Below are 20,454 nucleotides of genomic sequence, written 5' to 3'. Positions count from 1 at the left end.
GTTTCTTTTAGATAATTCTAAATTTTTGAAAATTGTTCCTCATTTCTAACTTTCTGAAATGTAGATCAGATAATTTAAAGGCTGTCAGTGCTACCCCATCATACACGCTATCCAGACTCCTTAATGTCTAATCAGTTCAGGATGTTTTCTCTGCCTCCCTCAACTCCTACCACTCCACCATTATTGCCAACACATGAAACTCAGTCCTAAAAGAAAAGTAAGAGTACCCCTCCTCTCTCCTTCCGTAGCATCTTATACCCGTCTGTATCATGCAGAGTAGAATTTATCTCATGGGATTGTGTTTGCTTCTTACTGGAATGGCTTCTCTTTCAGACAGTAAATTTCTTGAGAGCAAGGACTCTTTTATCCGTCTATCTGCAACTTTGTTTAATGAATGAATGAACTTGAAATAAAGCAAACTACCAAAGAAAGAAGTAGTGATTCCAAGCTTAGAGAGCTTTAATTCCAGACAGCCATCTTTCTTAGATAATTTTAGAATATAAGTTACTGCACCTACAGGCCTATTTGAAGTTGTTGCTGTTTCTATGATTGTGATTTTCAATAAGAAGGCAGAATGAGTTTCTGAGGCTGGAAAGAAGAGTCAAAAAGCTTGTGCCTTATCATTTGAAAAATAGGTGTTCCATTACAGCATAACATCCTACAGATAATAAGAAAAGGATATTGTCATCAATTATGTCAATAAACTTAAATTTAGGAGAAATGAACAATTCCTAGAAAATACAACTTTTAGAAAAGATACAAGAAGAAAAAGAAAATGGAATAATCCTATAACATTAGAGAAATTGAATACATAATTAAAAGCCTTCTGGGCCGGCCCCGTGGCCAAGTGGTTGGGTTCGCGTGCTCCGCTTCGGCGGCCCAGGGCTTCGCTGGTTCGGATCCTGGGTGCGGACATGGCACTGCTCGTTAGGCCATGTTGAGGCAGCATCCCACATACCACAACTATAAGGACCCACAACTAAAATATACAACTATGTACTTGGGGGATTTGAGGAGAAAAAAAAAGAAGAAAATTGGCAGCAGTTGTTAGCTCAGGTGCCAATCCTAAAAAAAAAAAGCTTTCAACTAAAGAAATTCCAAGTCTATTTGGCTTTAATGGCTAATTCTGCTACATATTTAAAGAAGAAATACTCAATTTTTATACAAGATATCCTTAAAGAAAGTAAAAGAAGGTGTATTTCTCAACTCATTTAATGAGACCAGTATAACCTTGATACTAAAACCCAGGAAGAATAATACGAGAATGAAAAATTACAAAATTACTTTTGAACTTAATGTAAATATCTTAAAAATATATTTAAAAAAATAAGAAGGTTAGTTAAATGAATTAAGTAGGAGTTCTGCTTCCAGTAATGACAGAGGAAATTGTATCAGACTAAACCTCCCCCAGGTAACAATTATACTCTGTTAAAAATATAAAAATCAATAATCTTAAGGCAGAGGATAGCCACCAAAAGGAGTCCCTTTCGAAAAAAAGCTCCAGGTTTCGTAGGTTAGTGTTTGTGTGATTATCATTTTTCATCCTTTTACTTTCAATTTATGTTTATAAATTGTCCTTATACTTAAACCTTATATTTAAACGATGTCTCTTACACATAGCATATAATTGGTTCATTGGTTTTATTTTTAATCCGGTCTGATAGCCTCTGCCTTTTAGGTGGAATGCTTAGTCTGATTACATTTAATGCAATTACTGCTATATTAGAGTTTGATTTTGCCATTTTGCTGTTTGTTTTTCTATTTGCCCCACATATTCTTTGTTCCTTTCTTCTTTTCCTGACTTCTTTTGGATTAATCAAGTGTTTTTCATTCCATTTTTTCTTCTCCATTAACTTTTTACTTATATATTCTTTTTTTCATTAGTTACGTTAGATTTTAATAGACATCACCAACTTATTACAGTTTACCTTACAGCTGGTACTTTCACCATTTCCCAAACAGTGCAACAATCTTACATTGGTTTAAGTCCATTTATTTCTTCTTCTGGCTTTTTTTTTTCTTTTTCTCTATCTTTAGCATGTATTTTTACCTCTACACATTATCTTGTAAGACTATTATTTTCATGAGTGGAAGCATCAGCATATTTTTATATTTATGATATATTTGTCACTTTGGGCACCCTTCATTTCTTCCTAAAGTTTTATCCTTTCATCTGGGATCATTTTCTTTTAGTCTGAAGAACTTCTTTTGGTATTTCTTTAGTGAAAATCTGGAAAAGAATTCTTTCAGCTTTTGTGTATCTGAAAATATCCTTATTTTGATTTTTAAAATTTTTTTGGATGGCTTTTTTCTCTGGGTGTAGAATTATAGCTTGGCTAGTTTTGTTTCCTTTCATCACTTTAAAAATGTCATTCCAGGGGCTGGCCTGGTGGCACAGCGGTTAAGTTCGCACATTCCACTTCATAGCCTGGGGTTTGCTGGTTCAGATCCCAGGTGTGGGCATGGCACTGCTTGGCAAGCCATGCTGTGGTAGGCACCCCACATATAAAGTAGAGGAAGATGGGCATGGATGTTAGCTCAGGGCCAGTCTTTCTCAGCAAAAAGAGGAGGATTGGCAGCAGATGTTAGCTGAGGGCTAATCTTCCTCAAAAAAAAAAAAGAAAAAAAAAGTCATTCCATTGACTCTTGCATCCATAATTTCTGTTGAAGGTCAGTTTTTTGTCTTATTGTTGCTTTGAAATTAATGTGCCTTTTCTCTGGCCACTTTTAAGATTTTTATTGTTGGTTTTCCTTTCAGCAGTTTAATTGACATGTGTCTAGATATGATTTTCCTTGTAATCATCCGGTTTGGGGTTCACTGAGCTTTGTTGCAGGTTGATATCTTTGTTAATTTGAGGAGATTGCTGAGCTATTATCTCTTCAGATATTCCTTCTGCCCCATTCTGTCTCTTCTCTCCTTCTTCCACTCCAATTAAACGTATATTAAATCTTTTGATCATGTTCCACATGTCTCTTATACATTGTTTTGTTCTTTCCATTCCTGTTTTCCTCTGTGCTTCAGATTGGATATTTGCTTTTGATTGTTTCGGAGTTTACTAATCCTCTTGCGTGGCTCGTCTGCTGATAAACCCATCCAGAGAGTTGATAATCTCAGATACATTTTTCAGTTCTAGAATATCCCCATGATTTTTTTATATAGATTCTAAATTTCCATCTTTTAACTCCTTTTCCCCATTTTTTCACTCTTCCTTCACATATTCTTTAACATATTTGTCTTAGTTATTTTAAAATTTCTATCTGCTAACCAATATTTCTGGATCGATTTCTCTTCTTGTGATTATTGATCACATTTTTCTGCCTCTTCATGTCTGGTAATTTTTTATTGCAATACTAATATTGTTTATAACAAGAATTATAGGGTTCTAGATTTTATCTTCCATCGGTGAGGATGCCCCCTCTGTTTAGCAGATAAGAGCTAGTCATCTCTGTCTAGGCAGAGATTTAGCTAGGTAATAGCTAGGTTGACATCTTAATAAAACTCAGCCTACCTTTGGTGTCCTTTTTCCATTGGCATGGTTTTTCTAGACTTTTGATTGGAAAGCTGGTCTCTGTCTTCTTAGCTTTGAGACTTCCCTTCGGAGATTTTGAGCTTAGCCCACTAGGCTACAGCCCATGCATCTTAAATTCTGGCACATTTCTTGAGGGGAGGCTAGTTATGTGTTTGTTACAGATCCCTTTCTTTGTTTCTGAACACTAGTGTTCAGTGGGAACTTTGTTTCTGAAACACTACATGAATTGGAGATTCATTCTGCATTTTTGAAATTTCAGACCCAGATCTTAAACCTCTCACACCTCCCAGGAACTCAGCAAATATTTCTTGGGAAAAATCAGTCTTGTGTTTGGGATTCCTTTTGCTTTCGAACTGTCATGACAACCCCAGAAGATCATGAAAATCTCTACTAGTTTCTCTTTCCTCAAATAGAGTTCCTCCACTTGATCTAAATCTTAATCTCAGCTCACACCAAGAATTGGCGAAGGCCTCTACGGACCAAAACACCCAGTGATTATCAGCTCACCCAGGAACGGCTTTTTCCTCTGTGGGATTATCTAAAATTCTCATTGCTCCCACAGTTCTCTCATAAAAAATTATTTTTACAGTTTATCAGTTTTTTTAAAACAAGTCTTCGTCTGCCATGATGTCCTACGTTTTTCCCAGAAGCAAAATCCAAATATGCCTACACTTAAGAAGAAGAATAAAATGCAAAGCCTTGCTAAGAATAACGATGTCGAAAATTGCTGCCTCCATGTCATCAGTCTCTTTCAGAGAGGTCAGAGCAGCAAGTAGTCAAGAGAAATTAGTCCCAACACCAGTGACCCACAAGTGCTAATAGAAACTTTCATATCTATATCTAAATATATTTATATATAGAGAGAGTATATACGTTTTTCATATGTTGAGCTGCTTGGTGTCCTGGTTCTACTTGGAGATAAAATCTTAAGATTTTATTCCCCTCTGATGGCTTATTCTGAGTACTGTTTTATACGTGAGGGAGTGGAAACTGTGAGAGGGTAATATTGCAAAGCTGGTAAGATCAACATCAAGTCTCCTCCTTGCTCCAGCGTTTGTCTGTGGTGCGGCCCGACTCCACCATTGTTGTTCGTGGCTTTCTAAGGGATTAATAGTGAGTGTATTTTACTCGAATGGCAAAGTCGTATTTTGGAGTTAAAAAAAAAACCCCTAAAACTCCAGACAAAGTACTTTGATCGAAGAAATCATGAATTTTTCAGATCAATGAGATAATAGATACCCTAGTTGCGGAAGTATGATATATATTTATATGCCCTTTCTTGTCACATTATCTTTGTTAGGCGAGAAATGTGATCTAGTAGATTTATTTTGTATCATTGCTAAAACTAAACTGATGTTATAATCAATTTACTCTTTAACAAAGTTGATTTGCAAAAATGTATGTATTTTTAGCCATATAATATTTAGCACTGTTAAAAAGTGGTTAAAGAAGACATTTTAGGCGATCCAAACAAACTTGATTTAACACTTCATGAAGCGGACGACCTCCATTCAGAGAAGTGCAAAATGGGGTGGAAGGCAGGAAGCTTTTATAGGATAAAAAATAAAGAACAAGGAAGAGAAAAATAGAAAATCTCTGATTGGCTGGGGCCACATAGTCAGTGTTGCGTGGGGTGAGAAGGAAGAAGGAAGTAAGTATAGAGCCCAGAACTGGCTTGGCTTTTGGGATTGGCTGACTGAATACACTGTGTTTCTGGTCAAGCAGAGCGTTTACAGGGACGTGAAAGTTAGATGTAAGTTTTGGTTTGCTGACGTGACACCCGGGCAGGAGTGGCCACATCTTGGTCCCAGATATTTATTTCAACAGTGCTACACGCCTACTGTATCAGAATGATAAAATATTCTAATTTAGTTTGCCTAAAATCAAGTTTTCATGTAATTGCATGCTAGATTTTTCCTATAGCCACAGAAAAAATATTGAAGTCTCACAGATCATAACCCACAAAAATCAGCCAGAAACTATTATATTTAGAAAAGCAAAAACACATATATTCCAATAGTAGAGTTGTGATAAGCCTGTTTTCCCTGATGGTTGACACATTTGGAAGGGGGGTGAAATTAGTGAGCTAAAACATCTTTATTTGCTATTTATCTTTAAAGATTTGCCTTCATTAAACAGAATAAGAATTATTCTCAAGTAAAGACAATTATTCTTTGAAGTGAAATTATTCTCTTAGCCATTTCATCTCATGAGGAAAACAGAAAAACAGATATGGATCACATATTAAATACATACCATAGTGAAAATAAAGATTTCCATAGCCCATATAATGTAGGAGGTTGATGTTTAGAAAAGGATATTTAATTATTAAATTTTTTTTCTAGACCACAAGCATTATTAACATTTTCTCTGATGTTATATTTTTTAAAATCTAACAAAATTAAATCAACTTAAAAAATGATAATTTGAAAGAATCAGTTGATGTTGTCATTTTAAGTATCTTGCCCATTTAACTGATTTATTCCTTTTGTGCTGTGCACTGCAGTCTGTCAGAAGACTCGCTCAGTTAATGCATTTGATTAGCTTAAGGTACTTGTCTGAAATAGAACATTGGATACTTAACGTCCAGTATGACCTAGTGATTGCTGTGCCTGCTTCTGACTCATTCACTTCCTCTGATGCGTAATAGGATTTTATGCAGTGCGTTACTCCTGTTGTTGCTTGTGAAATTAAGCACTAAACTTAGAATACATACATATATGTATATATATACACACACACACTAAAATGAGTGGAATCCGTCTTCAACAATCTTAGTGAAAAAGTAAAGTCAAGTCAAACACATATGTTACCTTGGATTTATAAAACCTTAGGCAGGCATGTTTTATGCAAACAACAATGTTGATGCCTTGATATTTTTCAGAAGCTAATGCCCTACTTTTCTTTTTTAATTATAATACCTTCTAAGAGGGCTGACGTAAGGAAGTGTATCAGTCATCGACTCTAAATGCTCTCATTGTGATGAATCTGCACCATGATCTGTATAGTGTGAAAGAACACAAGTGTTTTGCCACAAGCATAGTTCATTTTAAAAAACATATATTTGATAGTAAGTAAATTTGTCATCTCTTGTTATTTGCCAATCTGGGTTTTTAGCTGTAATCTAAATTTTTTTGCTATTTCCTTTTTTATTTTTGAAAAGTGTTCCAAGTTATTATACTATTGTCTTAATTGATCGTATATAGTCATGCATCGCTTAACAACGGGGGTACATTCTGAGAAATGCCTTGTTAGACCGTTTCATTGTTGTGCGAACATCGTAGAGTGGACTTACACAAACCTAGATGGTATAGCCTATTACACACCTAGGCTCTATGGTACTAATCTTATGGGACCACCGTCATATATGGGGTTCGTCATTGACTGAAACATTGTTATGCAGCACATAACTATGCAGATGTACATGTCAAACTTCAAGATACCGATTTTTATAAACTGCTTAATAAAAAATAGGAACATGTGTGTTTAGTATAAATCCATGTTATTTGAGGCAAAATAAATAGGTTTCAATGGGGAAAGTTTAGTTGCCTGGTAGTTGAGATTCCCAGAATGAATCATATGAGGCTATCAATCATTTTATTTATAGTTAAGAATAATCAAAATGGATAGCATCTTAATCCATTTTTATAGGATCGGCATAGAGGAAGTAACCTACCATTGTTTGCCATGCTTACAGTTCTTTGATCATGTGTAAGAATATAATCTTAGAAGAAAATATCTGAGACTAAATGTTAATCACTAGCTACACAGTTTTGCTTAAGATTTGGCTATAATGTTTTTAGAACTTCATTTAGAAATAGCAGTAACAACATCAATTATATTCATGTAGCCGTAACAAAATGTGCCGGAATGTCTTCTCTGGTTTTGTTTTTCTTTCTCCTTTATTTGAATATGCATTTATTTTCATAGTAATAAATTTGTTTTTCTTTGTTATGTTTAGTGTTAATTGCACATACAGTAAACCCCCCCTTATCTGCTGGGGATATGTTCCAAGACCCCCAGTGGATGCCTGAAACCACAGATTGTACTGAACTTTGTATATACTATGTTTTTTCTTACGCATATATACATATGATAAAGTTTAATTTATAAATTAGGCACAATAAGAGCTTAACAACAATAATAATAAAATAGAACAATCATAATATATAATGTGATAAATGTTACCATAGATCTTAGCAACTTCAGCATACTTTTCTTTTCTTTCCTTATTAATTTGAGAACTTTCACCTTTTCACTTAAAAGGAAGAACCTTACGCCTTCACTTTGGCGTATCTCAATTGCCAGCATCACTACTCTTATGCTTTGGGGCCATTATTAAGTAAAATAAGGGTTACTTGAACGTTCACAAGCACTGTGATACCCCAACAATCAATCTAATAACCGAGATGGCTGGTAAGTGACTAAAGGACAGGTAGCGTATATAGTGTGGATACACTGGACAAAGGAATGATTCATGTCCCTCATGGGATGGAGTGGAAAAGCTCAAGATTTCATCACACTACTCAGAATGCTGCACACTTCAAAACTTATGAATTGTTTATTTCTGAAATTTTCCATTTAATATTTTCAGACCTTGGTTGACTGTGGGTAATTGAAACCATGGAAAGAAAAACCATGGATAAGAGGGGACTACTGTATATATATAAGAATTTTCAGGGGCCAGCCCCATGGCCGAGTGGTTAAGTTTGTGCACTCCACTTTGGTGGCCCAGGGTTTCGCCGGTTCAGATCCTGGGTGCGGACATGGCACCACACATTCAAGCTATGTTGAGGCAGTATCCCACATGCCACAACTAGAAGGACCCACAGCTGAAAATACACAACTATGTACCAGGGGGCTTTGGGGAGAAAAAGGAAAAAATAAAATCTTAAAAGAATTTTCAGAGTTTTTTTGGCAAAAAGAGTAAATTGTAATGATTTTCAATTAACAAATTGACCACTTTCTATTTTATGCTGGTTTACTTTTTCATTATTTGATAAAGACCATATTTGTTATTTCTCCTTGGTTTTGAGACTTAGATATTTGACAACATAGGATTCATGTTTTTGCTTTAGGTTTTAAAATGTGTTGAATTTCAAAAATGCAAGATAAATTATTTTGGAATGAAAACAAAAATATAGTATCCTCATTTATTCATCAAGCAAATATTGAACATCTAAAGTACTAGTCACTATTATAGAAACTGATGTAAAACAGTACTTTAGGTTCATTTAAAATTTTGAGTGTTAAATTTTGGTATTAAGTTACCAAATCTTTGGAAGTAAGCAAAAATAAAAATTATTATTCTGTTCTCATTACTGTTGACTAGTTAATCTTTAGGTAGCTCTTTATGATGGAGCAAGAATGGGTTTTTTAATCAGCAGACTTAATTCTTACCAGGTTCTAATTATGGTTACGCCGATTTGTAGCATAACTTTGCATGTCATTTGATTTTCCTGGGCTTCTCTTCCTCCTGAAAACGTGGGAAACACAGAGGTTGGATCATTTGTGCTCTGAGGGCCTCCAGTCACTAGTGGGGAAGTCCAGAGCAGAGAGCAATATATTCAGGTTCATAAAGTCAGATCACTTATATTCCTGGCTCCTCCTCCTTGGCCTTTGCTGTCTCCTCTTCTTTTTCTCCACCTGTGATTATTGTGGAGGCACAGGGCTCGGGTCTCTGATCTCTCCCCTTCTCTTTTCTGTTTGTACTCCCTAGGTGATTGAATTCAATTTAATGGCTCCAGACTCATATGTTTAAATGCCTCCACTTGGTGGTAAAATAGGTAATTCAAACTTATCACATCTGAAACAGAACTCTTGATTTTTATCATGAAAACAACTGTTTCCCAAATGTTCTCCAGCTTTGTAGATGACTTCACCATTCATAGTGTTTAGGCCCCAGAGCAGGCAGCAGTCTTGATTCACTCCATCAGCAGTTCTTGCCATTTCTTGCCACTTCATTTCATTTCACTTCTTGCCTTTAAATATAGTAGGAACCTGACCACTTCTTACTTCCTGGTACTGGTAGAGGTACTACTGTCTTAGACATAACCACCATCATCTCTTACCTGACGTTCTGCAGTAGCTTCTCCACTGATATCCGTCCTTCTTCTCTTGCCCTCTTGTAGTTCACTTTCTACACAGCAACCAGGGTAATTCCCTGAAAATAAGTCATATCATGTTGTTTTCTTACTCAGAGTCTTCCAGTAGCTTCCCACAGAACTCTTTACCGTGGCTTATATGTTCTTCTCTGACTTCCTTTCCTACTGTTTTCCTTCTCACTCATTCCCCTGGAGCTATCCTAGTCTGTGTGTTTTTCCAAATACCCTAGCTCGTTTCCTATCTCAGGGCCTTAGCAAATTTAAAGACATTTTCTGTTTCTTCCTCCTGGAGTGTTCTTCCTTCAGATATGTATTGGTTATTCATATATCTATATTATTAAAATCAGAGATGTTTTGTAAAATGTGTATTTTAAAATATAACAGCTCACAAAAACCTGGTGTGGTTATGGGTGTATAGCTCTATGTTTAGAACCCCAAAATTTCCATTAATAATTAACAATAATGAAAACAAAAAAACAGAAAGGATTTTGAAACCTGCTGAGTTACAGAAAATGCCATTTTTGAAAAAGGTTGATGTAAATTTTTTTTTTTTTAAGATTGGCACCTACGCTAACATCTGTTGCCAATATTTTCTTTTTCCTCATCTCCCCAAAGCCCCCTGGTACATAGTTCTATATTCTAGTTGTGAGTTGATGTAAGTCTTTTATGCATGAACTCTGAGTAAGTATTTCCATTCATTATTAGGAAAAAAGTCCTGGGTGGAATTTGTCATTGTCCTTGAAAGTTATTTCAAATGCTCAAATGCCCCCAAAGAGCTGTACAGACTTGCCACTTTGCCTAAAACAAGGTTATATGAAAAAGATATTCTGCCTTGTTATGAAATAACGTATGGTTGAAAATAGGATATGCATAAGCAAATGTTAGAAAATATTCTATAAATGTGTGAAGTATGATCAAGGAAATATTTAACCATAATAATTGTATGTATTATTGAAGGCAAAATTCAGCTATGTAGTGTTAATTGGCAATTTCTTTTATTGGCACATAGAGTTTCCAGACATTGTTGGCTATCTTAAAGTAAAACTGATCTCTATTTCTATAAAAATAGCTGATACCTGTAAATGCTTAATAGCCTACAGATGTTTACACACATGACTTCCTTTGACCCTTGGACCAGCGCTGTGGGAAGTAGGTGGAGTCGTCCCTGCTTCACAGGTGACGAAGTGGAGACTTGGTTCACAGAGCTTCCTCTGACGTGCAGCCGGGAAACAGTGTAGTTTAAATGCAGACTCAGCTCTTCTGCTCCTGGAACCTGAGCCCCTTTCACGACAGAATGCTGGTGATAGAAAGTTTAACAAGCCAGATGAGAAGAGGTCCAAGACACAGTGGCATCTGTCTCTTAAGCATACGAGGACTCTGTGTTCCTTGTTGCCCCATGTGATTGATTGACCAGCTAAGTGTCTTATGATGCTGAGCAGCCAGTATCTTAGGAGCCTGATTGCAATGGAGTCTGCTTAATGTGATTGTCAGATTTTCATTGTTTCCTGGGGAAGTAATATAAATTGTTAATGGCAGGAAATTCTAACATATTTTAGTCTTAGGTTTGTGTAAAAAGAGTCAGTGAGTGCTTTGATGATTAACTTTTTAAGTGCGAGTGCAAAGCAATTTTAGCACATTGACATTCCTTTCAACCTAATGAGGATAGGCATTCTCTGGCTTATTTCCAAAGAAAAACTGCGTGTCAAAGGATAGTCTTCTGAAAACATCAGGATCCAGAGATTAGGATTTACTAAAAAAAATTATTAATATTAACTCAAGAAAACATTATCAGTCTAGAAATTATTAGAAACTACTTTTTTGTCCTCTGATCAATGAGAATTTTAAACTGTGATCTGTATTGAACATTTTCTTGCAAGTTCTTTTGAACAATTATTTTTTTAAGAAATATTAGTAAAGGTAGCAAAAACAAATGTCTTTTTTTCCTATTAAATAGAGAAATATAAAGGAGTCCATCATTTTGGAAATTCATGTAAAAGCTTAATTAAAAATTTTTGAGGGAAAAAAGTTGATTGTACTCTAGTAGATAGATTAATTTATGAAAAGTATAGTTGAATGTCCCCTTATAAAAGGTGCTGTTGTAAGTGCTTTAGAATATATTAAAAGAGGTAAGAAAAACCCCATGGCCTCCAACAGCTCATCTGACAGATGATAGAGATAATACACACACACACACTTTTGTGTTGAACATTTAAATGACAGTATAAGAAATTAAGTACCAAATGGTAGAGAAAGACAATACATTCTAGAGATGTTTTCCAGTGGTGATCAGAGGTGCCTTCCTGAAGGAGGTATGATTTGAACTTAGGCAGTTAGAAGAGTAGTCTTGGCAAAAAGACTGTGAGCAAGCGCCTATCAGTGGCAAAGAATCAAAAACTCCTCTCCTACAGTAGAGATGAAGGATTGGGCCACAAATAAAGGTTGGGACTGAGATTATGGGGGACCTTGAAGGACAGTATAATTTAAGAATTTAACATTCAGAATATTTAAGTTTTTTTAACATTTAAATTGCCATGTAAATAAAACATCTAAATTTGTTTTTATTTTGAGTATGTGCTTTTGCATGTGATATCTTTACTGTTTTGGCTCATTTTCTTATAAAGTCTATTCTGAGAGTGATATTTGTCATCAACAAATAAGAATATTTGAAACTATCCAAAACAGGGAACTTTTGAACCTGTCTCAGATGATATTTTTTTCTTCATTTTCAAACAAAAACTTTATTGATATTAATTAATACTTTTGTTTTAAATTGGAAATTTGATCTCTAAGTTAAATGTGGAAAAGCACCAACTCAACTAGTTTCTTCTGGTCTATTGCAGTCTTACACTTGTCTTTTTATGAAACTAGCCAGTTCTAGGAAAGGATGGAAACTATTCTCAGAGCCTCAAACACCTTTTCCCCCTCAAAGGCGGATGAAAATCTGCACACGGAGCTGAAGATCTTTTCGTGTTCTGAGTGCAAATTTTCATGATACGTTTTTCTACTCTTGCTTTTTGGAATATCCAAGTGTAAAACTTTTCTCCTGTTCATTTCTTCTGAAAAGACTTGCCTTTTCCTAGTTGATATGAGATTGTGTAGATGAGCGGGCGAGAGCAGTTGTGGATTTGTTCCAAGACAGCAGAGAATGGCCACTACCTTTTGCAACTTTAAGGCTGAACCAGTCTCCCCACTCCATTTTCTGATACTGTGTCTGCACTTTGCATTTTTAAAAAGTTACTCTTGCTTTCAATCTTTTTCTAGAACTGATGTCAGCAGTCTTTTAACTGGCGTTTGGTGCATAAAGCCTACTTGAGTCTCTGTTAACTCTCTTGGTTCCATTTTCTGTACCTGTTTTTAAAGCTTGACATTTACTTATTTGGGAGTTTCTAAAGCAGCTTTTGAAGGAGGCTCCAGTAGCAAACAATGAAGACCATGTTTAACTTTTCAGTAATCCTGCTCTGGTAAGGGCAAAGCAGGGAAAAATGGGACTGGTGGTGCCTGAAGCAAACGTATCTTAAAAGGGTGGAGAAAAAGCCTTAAATTCTCAAATGCCTGTAGATAGATAGTAATAACGAGGCATCCGTGTAGAATGTTACACCTGAAGAATCTCAGTAAAGGTATATGGAACTTCAGTGTACTAATCTTGCCGCTTTTCGGTCAGTTTGAAATGTTTTCAAAATAAAAAGCTACCAGTGTATTTTACCACAATAAAAAAAAGGTTTACCGAAAATAATCTCAAATGGCTAGCAGTCTTTTTCTAGATTACTGGTGAAGAATACCTTTGGTATTAGTGTCCCTCATTTTCTGTTCTTCCTCCCCCGATGTCCCGCGTTAATGTACTTTAATAAAGACTGAAGCGAACAAGTCGGCGACCTGGGCCGGGTGTCCGGGGGCACGCTCTTCCTGCAGGTCATCGCTGCGGTTTGTTCCTGTGCAGCTATCTTCATCACATTTGAGTTGTCCAGTTTATGTCTCTCATACAAGTTTCTTTTCCATCAAAAGGTCAAATTTGGGTTAATTACCCCAAACACACAATTTCATGTTGAACCTTCTTTCCACTTTGCAAAACTGTTGAGTTATGACCCTAATTAACGGTGTGGTTGCACTCTTGTACTGTGTTTAACACTCATATTGTAGGAAAAGTTACCAGAAAAGAAGAGATATTAGCAATACGAAATGTCACTGACACCTGACACACAGCCTGGCATGCAGTAATTGCCCGGTGACTATTTCTTGAACCAATGATGAATGGATCAATGGCTAACATTAATTATTTACAACTTACCATGCTCTTAGACTAAGGACTTATTGTGCATTCCTCATGGATCCTCACAACAGCTTCATATGAGCTGTGTACCTCTGCACTTACCTATTGACAGTGTACCCCAGCTTTCCGGTGTCAGTCTCCTGCGAGGTCCCCATCAGGTGGATCATGATCAACTAGTTACTGCTTTGGAGTTTTGCTGCCTGGGCAATTTTGCATTGTCTGGAGAATGTTTTGTATGTATAGGATACCCAAACATTTATTTAACAAATAAAATAATAGGGATCATAAGAACATATAATCAATAGTAGAGATTCACACAGTAGTTTCTCTTTGACTTTGGAATATGTCATATAAATTTCTTAATGCAAATTGACTTTCTTGTTTTCTCATAACGATTGGAGTTCTTTGGAGAGACATGACTTAAATGCTTTTGTATTGGGTTCAAGAAGAGCCTTAAAAATATCCTTTAGACATTAAACACACACACACACGCACGTATCTGATATTTTGTGTTATATATTTTATATACTATTTTACTTTTTTTTGCTGAGGAAGTTTAGCCCTGAGCTAACATCTGTGCCAGTCTTCCCCTATTTTGTCTGTGTGTCACCACCACAGCATGGTCGACAAGTGGTATAGGTCTGTGCCCAGGATCTGAACCCACAAACCCAGGCCACTGAAGCAGAGCACACTAAACCCAACCACTAAGCCACGAGGCCAGCCTCTACTTCTTTTTTTTTTTTGAGGAAGATTAGCCCTGAGCTAATATATGCCACCAATACTCCTCTTTTTGCTTAGGAAGACTGGTCCTGTGCTAACATCTATGCCCATCTTCTTCTACTTTATATGTGGGACACCTGTCACAGCATGGCTTGACAAGCAGTACATATAGGTCCACACCCAAGATCCAAACCAGCAAACCCCGGGCCACCAAAGCGGAACATGTGAACTTAACCTCTGTGCCACCAGGCTGGCCCCCCTACATTTTTTTTTTAATATATGTGATACATGACATTGACATTTTAGAAATATAATATATTGTATTTTAGGAATGTGATATATTTTATTTGTCTCATACTGTCTTTCTCTAGAGTGTAAGTCCTGAGGGAAGAGCTTTGTCTGGTTCACCACTCTATCTTTGCATCTAGAAATATGCCTCATATGGAGTAGGCACTCAATAAATATTGTAATTCAAATGCAAATGTTTTGTACAGCATGATGACTATAGTCTACAGCAACAATAGCAAAAAAATTTTTTGAATAAGAGGCTTATTAATTTTATTTGTAGGTTAGTGAGTGTTCTCGTTTAATTTAAATAGTTTTATTAATTTCTAGTGGTTGAAAAACTAGGTCTTATTTTTGCTTTCTTTTGTTTTTTTTTTTTTTCAGGAAGAACCCCCAGCACAAGATAGAATATAGACATGGTACACTTTCAAGTAAGTCATTTTACTTCAGAAAACTCAAAATGAAACCTTCAAATGATTCTCCTGTTAAACCTAGATAGAGTTTCCAGTTATTGTGAATAGTTTTTTAATCTGCTCTGTGAATTTGTTGAATTGATAATTTTAGTGATTTTTCTTAAAAAAATGATAAATTTTTTAAATAGAAGATGTTTTCTACAATCATTATCCAACAATATGTATTTATCCTTGTATTTGTTAAGATTCTTTTGTTTGCATGTACTGAAAACAAAATCTCAAACTGGCCTAAATGATAATGAGAACTTAGTGACTTCTCTAACTAAAAAGTCCAGAAGTAGGGCTGGATTTAGACAAAGTTTGTTGCTTTGGCTCATTAATAATGTCAATAATTATTAATTATTAATAGTGTCAATAATGTCACCAAGGACCCAATTTCCTTCCATAATGCTGTCTTTAGAGAGGTGATTATTATCCTCAGACTGGCTCCTTTCCCCACTAAGGGACTGTATGCGTCCTTATTCAGCTGGGACGATACGCACCTGTGTTTACATCTAAGGAGAGAGAGAGACACACACATACAACTTTGGATCTCACTATTCCTAGGAAAAATCATGAAATTCACTTTTTTTACTATCTTAGATCCCATTCTTACTCTTGAACCAATAACTATACCACTGATTTGTACCCCTGGAACCAGGGTAGAGTGACCTTCTTCAGAACCACAGGGGTCCCCAATAGAAACTTAAGTTAGGGGAACGGGAGAAGGGAGATTGACACCAGAGAAGCAACTATCAAATGTCCATGGGTCTTGTTTACATCAGTCTGTTGTACCTTCTGTTTCCAAACTCTAATATTTTTTCCCTTTAACAAATTCTGCCTTCTTTGTATCATTTATGTAAGGCAGGGACCAATTCCTATGTTAGGTACTAGTCATACTTATTTCAGAACCCTGCTTCCTGAGATTGTACCCATGATTCAGGAAATCGTGTAATAATTTAGATCAACAAGTACACTGATTCAGAGCATTTCCCAAGTAAATAAAGTCTTGTTATCTTTATGACCCAGTTACACTGAAAGACAGAAACTGTTTCTCTAAGAACACCTTCGGCAATTGAACAAAAAAAGGTAAACTCCCATCTAGATGGCATTTGTATTGTGGAGTATTAAAATCACTAATTGAATTTGCTGTAAGAGGGTCCATTAATTAATTGATTCCACAAAGATAATCTCATGTCAGCATTTAAAACCCTCTTAAGAAGTGTCAACATGGCACCTCTTACAGAGGACGTAGAGCTGAATTCTGGAGCTGACTCCCCCCGGGTCGTGACTTTGGCTCCTCGCGTGCTTTCGCTTACAGCCCAGTTACAGTGCCTGTCCATGTGAAACAAAGTGGATGAAATTTGACTACCAGCCACAGCCAGTTCTGTTATGGATGGTTTTGTTAGATTCGTAACCTCCTATTAAAAGAACATGAATGTGTAAATTTAAACATCGAATGTAAATGGTAGTTTTATAGGTGTAAACAATTTTTTGAGGAAACAAATGGGATTTTTCTGATTACTCTGGCCTTATTGTTTCAACAAATGAGCCTGCCCAATAAGTTGCTAAAGATTTCCAGGGTTCACTGAGGCTTAAAGCCCCTTGATTTGCAAATGGTTTGTTTGTTCATCCATTCATATATATTCAACAAATATATATATTAAGTGCCTTCTACATGTAGGAGCTGAGGATACAATAGAGAGAATGCTCTGTATTTGTAGAATTTTACAAAGGTGGACAGTACACGTGTAAACAATTATGTGAGGTCACGTGGTGATAACTGCTAAGAAGAAAAATAAAGCTGTGTAAGAGGACAGAATGGCAAGGGTGTGTATGTGGGGAAGAGGTACTATTTCAGATAGGATAGTAAAAGAAGGACTCTGATAATTTGATATTAGAACAAAGGCCTTAAGAAGAGAGCAAGCCAGGTTATTATCCAAGGGAACAGTATGCGAGGCAATGGGAATAGTGACTTCAGCATCCCTGGAGATCAGCCTGCCTGGACTGTTCAAGGAGCAGTGAAGAGAAGGTGGAATTGAGACAAAGAGAGTAAGCAGAGAATGACAGATGAAATCAGAAAAGTTAGCAATGGGCCAGTTGTATAGGGTCTTGAAGGCCAAGACCTACGAGTATGGACTTCAGATCTTATTCAGAGTGAGATAGAAAGATATTGGAAGGTTTTCTGGCTTCTTTGTGGAGAATAGACTAGAGGGGAAGCAGGGAAACCAGTTATGAGGATATTGGAATAGGCCAGGGAGAAGACGATAGTATTTGGACCAGGGTATTAGAGTGCTGTGGTGAGAAGTGGCGGATGTATTTTGAGTAGAGCCACTAGGATCTCTTGACCTATTGGATATTGGATTTTCAGTGGGGGACATCCAAAGATGACTCCAGGTTTCTTGCCAAAACAATTGAAGGTTGGAGGATTGGAGAAGTCATATACTCAAGACTGGTAAAAGAATGACCAGATTTGGGTGAAGCAACTCAGGAGTTGTGTTCTAGAAATGTTACATTTCAGATGCCTGTTACTCACCCAAACAGAGATAATACATAGGCAGGAGATAAATGAGTCTGGAATTCACTTGATGGTTCAGATATAAATTTGGGCATTTAGGATATAAGATTGAATGGAATTATCTAAAGAATGTGTTAGAGAAGAGGTCCCAGCTAAAACTTTGGGTATTCCAAAATTTAGAGGTTGGGAAGAGGAGGAAGATCCAGCAAAGGAGACCCAGAAAGAGCATCCAGTAACGTCTGAGGGGGAGCCAGAGTTGTTTCAGCTTGATGTCTGTTTTTCTTGTAAATCTGCTAAGATAATTCTGAATCTGAAAGAAGCGTTTTATTGAGATGTCATTAGTTATATCATATGAGATACTTCCAAGAGCAAAATGGACAAGAATAGAGATATTGATGTTCTTTCTTCCTCACTCTCTTCCCCATCTGCAAACTACCCTCCAAATGTTTTTTAAATGTATTCTGTCATAAAAGTTATATGGGGAATTGAGATTAGCTCGACATAAAACATGCCCTCAAGATGCTTACAGAGGATAAGATAGGTATACAAATAAGTATAATGCAAGATTTCCCTGAAGGAGCTGGTGTTCCTTATGCTAAGGAGGACTGTGTGAGTTATGTTGTAGACTTTTTTAGCCTTGGCTACCAAGAAACTCGGGGAGAAATTTATGCTCAATTTATAATAATTATGTTAAAAATCGAGGTTGACATATTTATGTTCTGCTTTTTATGTTCTTAGTTTCTACTTTTATTTGTATTTTTTTATTACCTCATTATTATTATTATAAGCTGTCTCAAATCCTCTCTGGGATAAGTAGTTGTATTAAGAAAAATGTAAATGTACCGGGCTGTGGGTGTTAAGAAGACAGATAAATTACTTCCTTTGTCATCATTCTCCCTTTTTCCTCATCAAATTCCTTGATTTTCATTTAAGTTGCATCTGTCTATTGTGTGTGAACATTTTAGGAAGACATTAACTAAAGCGTATACAAAAGTGCAGGCATTAATATTTTTAACCCATTCATTTGCTGTTCATCACAGAGAACAGCAAATCTTGTATCTTAAATTTGTCCCCTGCCATTCAGAAGATTTCCGGATAGACTCTTCCTACTTGTCTCTTAAACGCTCCACATCACCCTAGACTCTCACAGTGCCTTATTTTAAACCAACTCTGTTGCTCAGCTCTGGAAAGAAAAGAAAACAAAGCAGGATGACAGAAGAAATGAATTTGGAGACAGAAGAATTGTAGCATTATAATATTATTTAGAAATCTGTAAATTCTAATGATTGTGCCATAGTAATCCTAGTCTTACTGAAACATGAACTGTAAGAATATCTTAGATCTATAAAACTAAACTTTTCCGAAGTATGTAAACTCTTCTCATTTGGTCACGACTCTGGTGTATCAAACCAATTGTGCTAGATTTGCTATGATAACACATAATCCCCAAATTTTGGTGCTTTACAACAATAAATAGGTGTATTTTTCCTTCATATTACAACTGCATGGGGGCTGTGGCCCCATCCCAAGTGTGTTTTCATCCTGGATCCAGGCTGAAGGATCAGCCCCTGTCTGGCCCGTGCTGTTCTCCTGGCAGAGGGCAAACAGGAGTAGCAGAGCCCCAGCAAAGCTCTTCCTCGGGAGCAGCGTGCACTACCTGCAGTCACTTGTCTGTGGCCAAATCTGCTGTCAGTCGGGGTGGGGAAATAGAGAATCATATCACAAGAAGGGACAGTGAATAACTGGGACAAAAATACATTCTACCACCCCAGAGGGTAGGGTAGCATGAATATAATTATGATATTATTAAGGGGCCATTACTATGCCCCTTACTCATGGGACATTTTAGTCTCAGGAGCCTCATGGTAGGAGAAGTTAGAATAATGAATAATAAATGGTCGTTTGAGTCCCCTTTCTGGAAATTTGTAGTGGTTAGATATGTATTAAGTAAAATTAATTCTTTTTGATGGAGTAAGACATTTTATAGTTAGACCTCTCCAGTCCAAGGTTGAGTGGGATTGATATGTTATGTACCAAACTTCCATTTTTCAGTGAGAAGCATTTCAGGTGAAGATGATGATGTTGGGCAGCCTAACGAGTACGACCTGAATGACAGCTTTCTAGATGATGAGGAAGAAGAATATGAGCCAACAGATGAAGATTCTGACTGGGAACCAGAAAAGGAAGACCAAGAGAAGGAAGATACGGAAGAGCTTTTGAAAGAAGCAAAAAAATTTATGAAAAGAAAAAAGTAACTCTTTTCTGCAGTGATAGCATATGGCTCACATTTACTCTTTCTTTATGGGAAAAAATTCAGGAACTAAGGAGGCACTTAAGCAATAACTGTTTTCCTTCTTTTTATAGTTATGTCTTTACTATTGACTCTTTGCAAATGAAACATTGAAATGTCAACCTTCAGTGGAGTGGATGGAATTTGTTTTGTGGCTATGATTTCTCTATCCTATGTAAAAGCACCTGGAAATAGGAAGGAGACAGAGAGTCAAAGAGAAAGAATTGATATTTTTTCATGTCCTTTGTGTGTTGGTAATAAAAAATAAAAGCCATAGGTTGCACAAAA

At 36.4% G+C, this 20,454-nt stretch overlaps 1 protein-coding gene across 2 annotated transcripts in view; it reads left to right on the top strand.

Moving 5' to 3' along the window:
- Window positions 1-20,454, top strand: part of APLF (aprataxin and PNKP like factor) — a 90,645-nt gene extending 70,191 nt beyond the window's left edge. For both annotated transcript variants that reach the window (XM_001491969.5, XM_070235363.1), the window contains 2 exons: window positions 15,291-15,337; window positions 19,929-20,454. In XM_001491969.5, the coding sequence (XP_001492019.1) occupies window positions 15,291-15,337; window positions 19,929-20,131 (250 nt within the window). In that variant the 3' untranslated portion in view covers window positions 20,132-20,454. The remainder of the gene's footprint in view (window positions 1-15,290; window positions 15,338-19,928) is intronic.

This window comes from Equus caballus, chromosome 15, assembly GCF_041296265.1.
Source record: "Equus caballus isolate H_3958 breed thoroughbred chromosome 15, TB-T2T, whole genome shotgun sequence".
Classification (NCBI taxonomy): Eukaryota; Metazoa; Chordata; class Mammalia; order Perissodactyla; family Equidae; genus Equus; species Equus caballus.
Note: the sequence above shows the minus strand (reverse complement) of the source record. Positions and strands in the feature narration are given on the sequence as shown.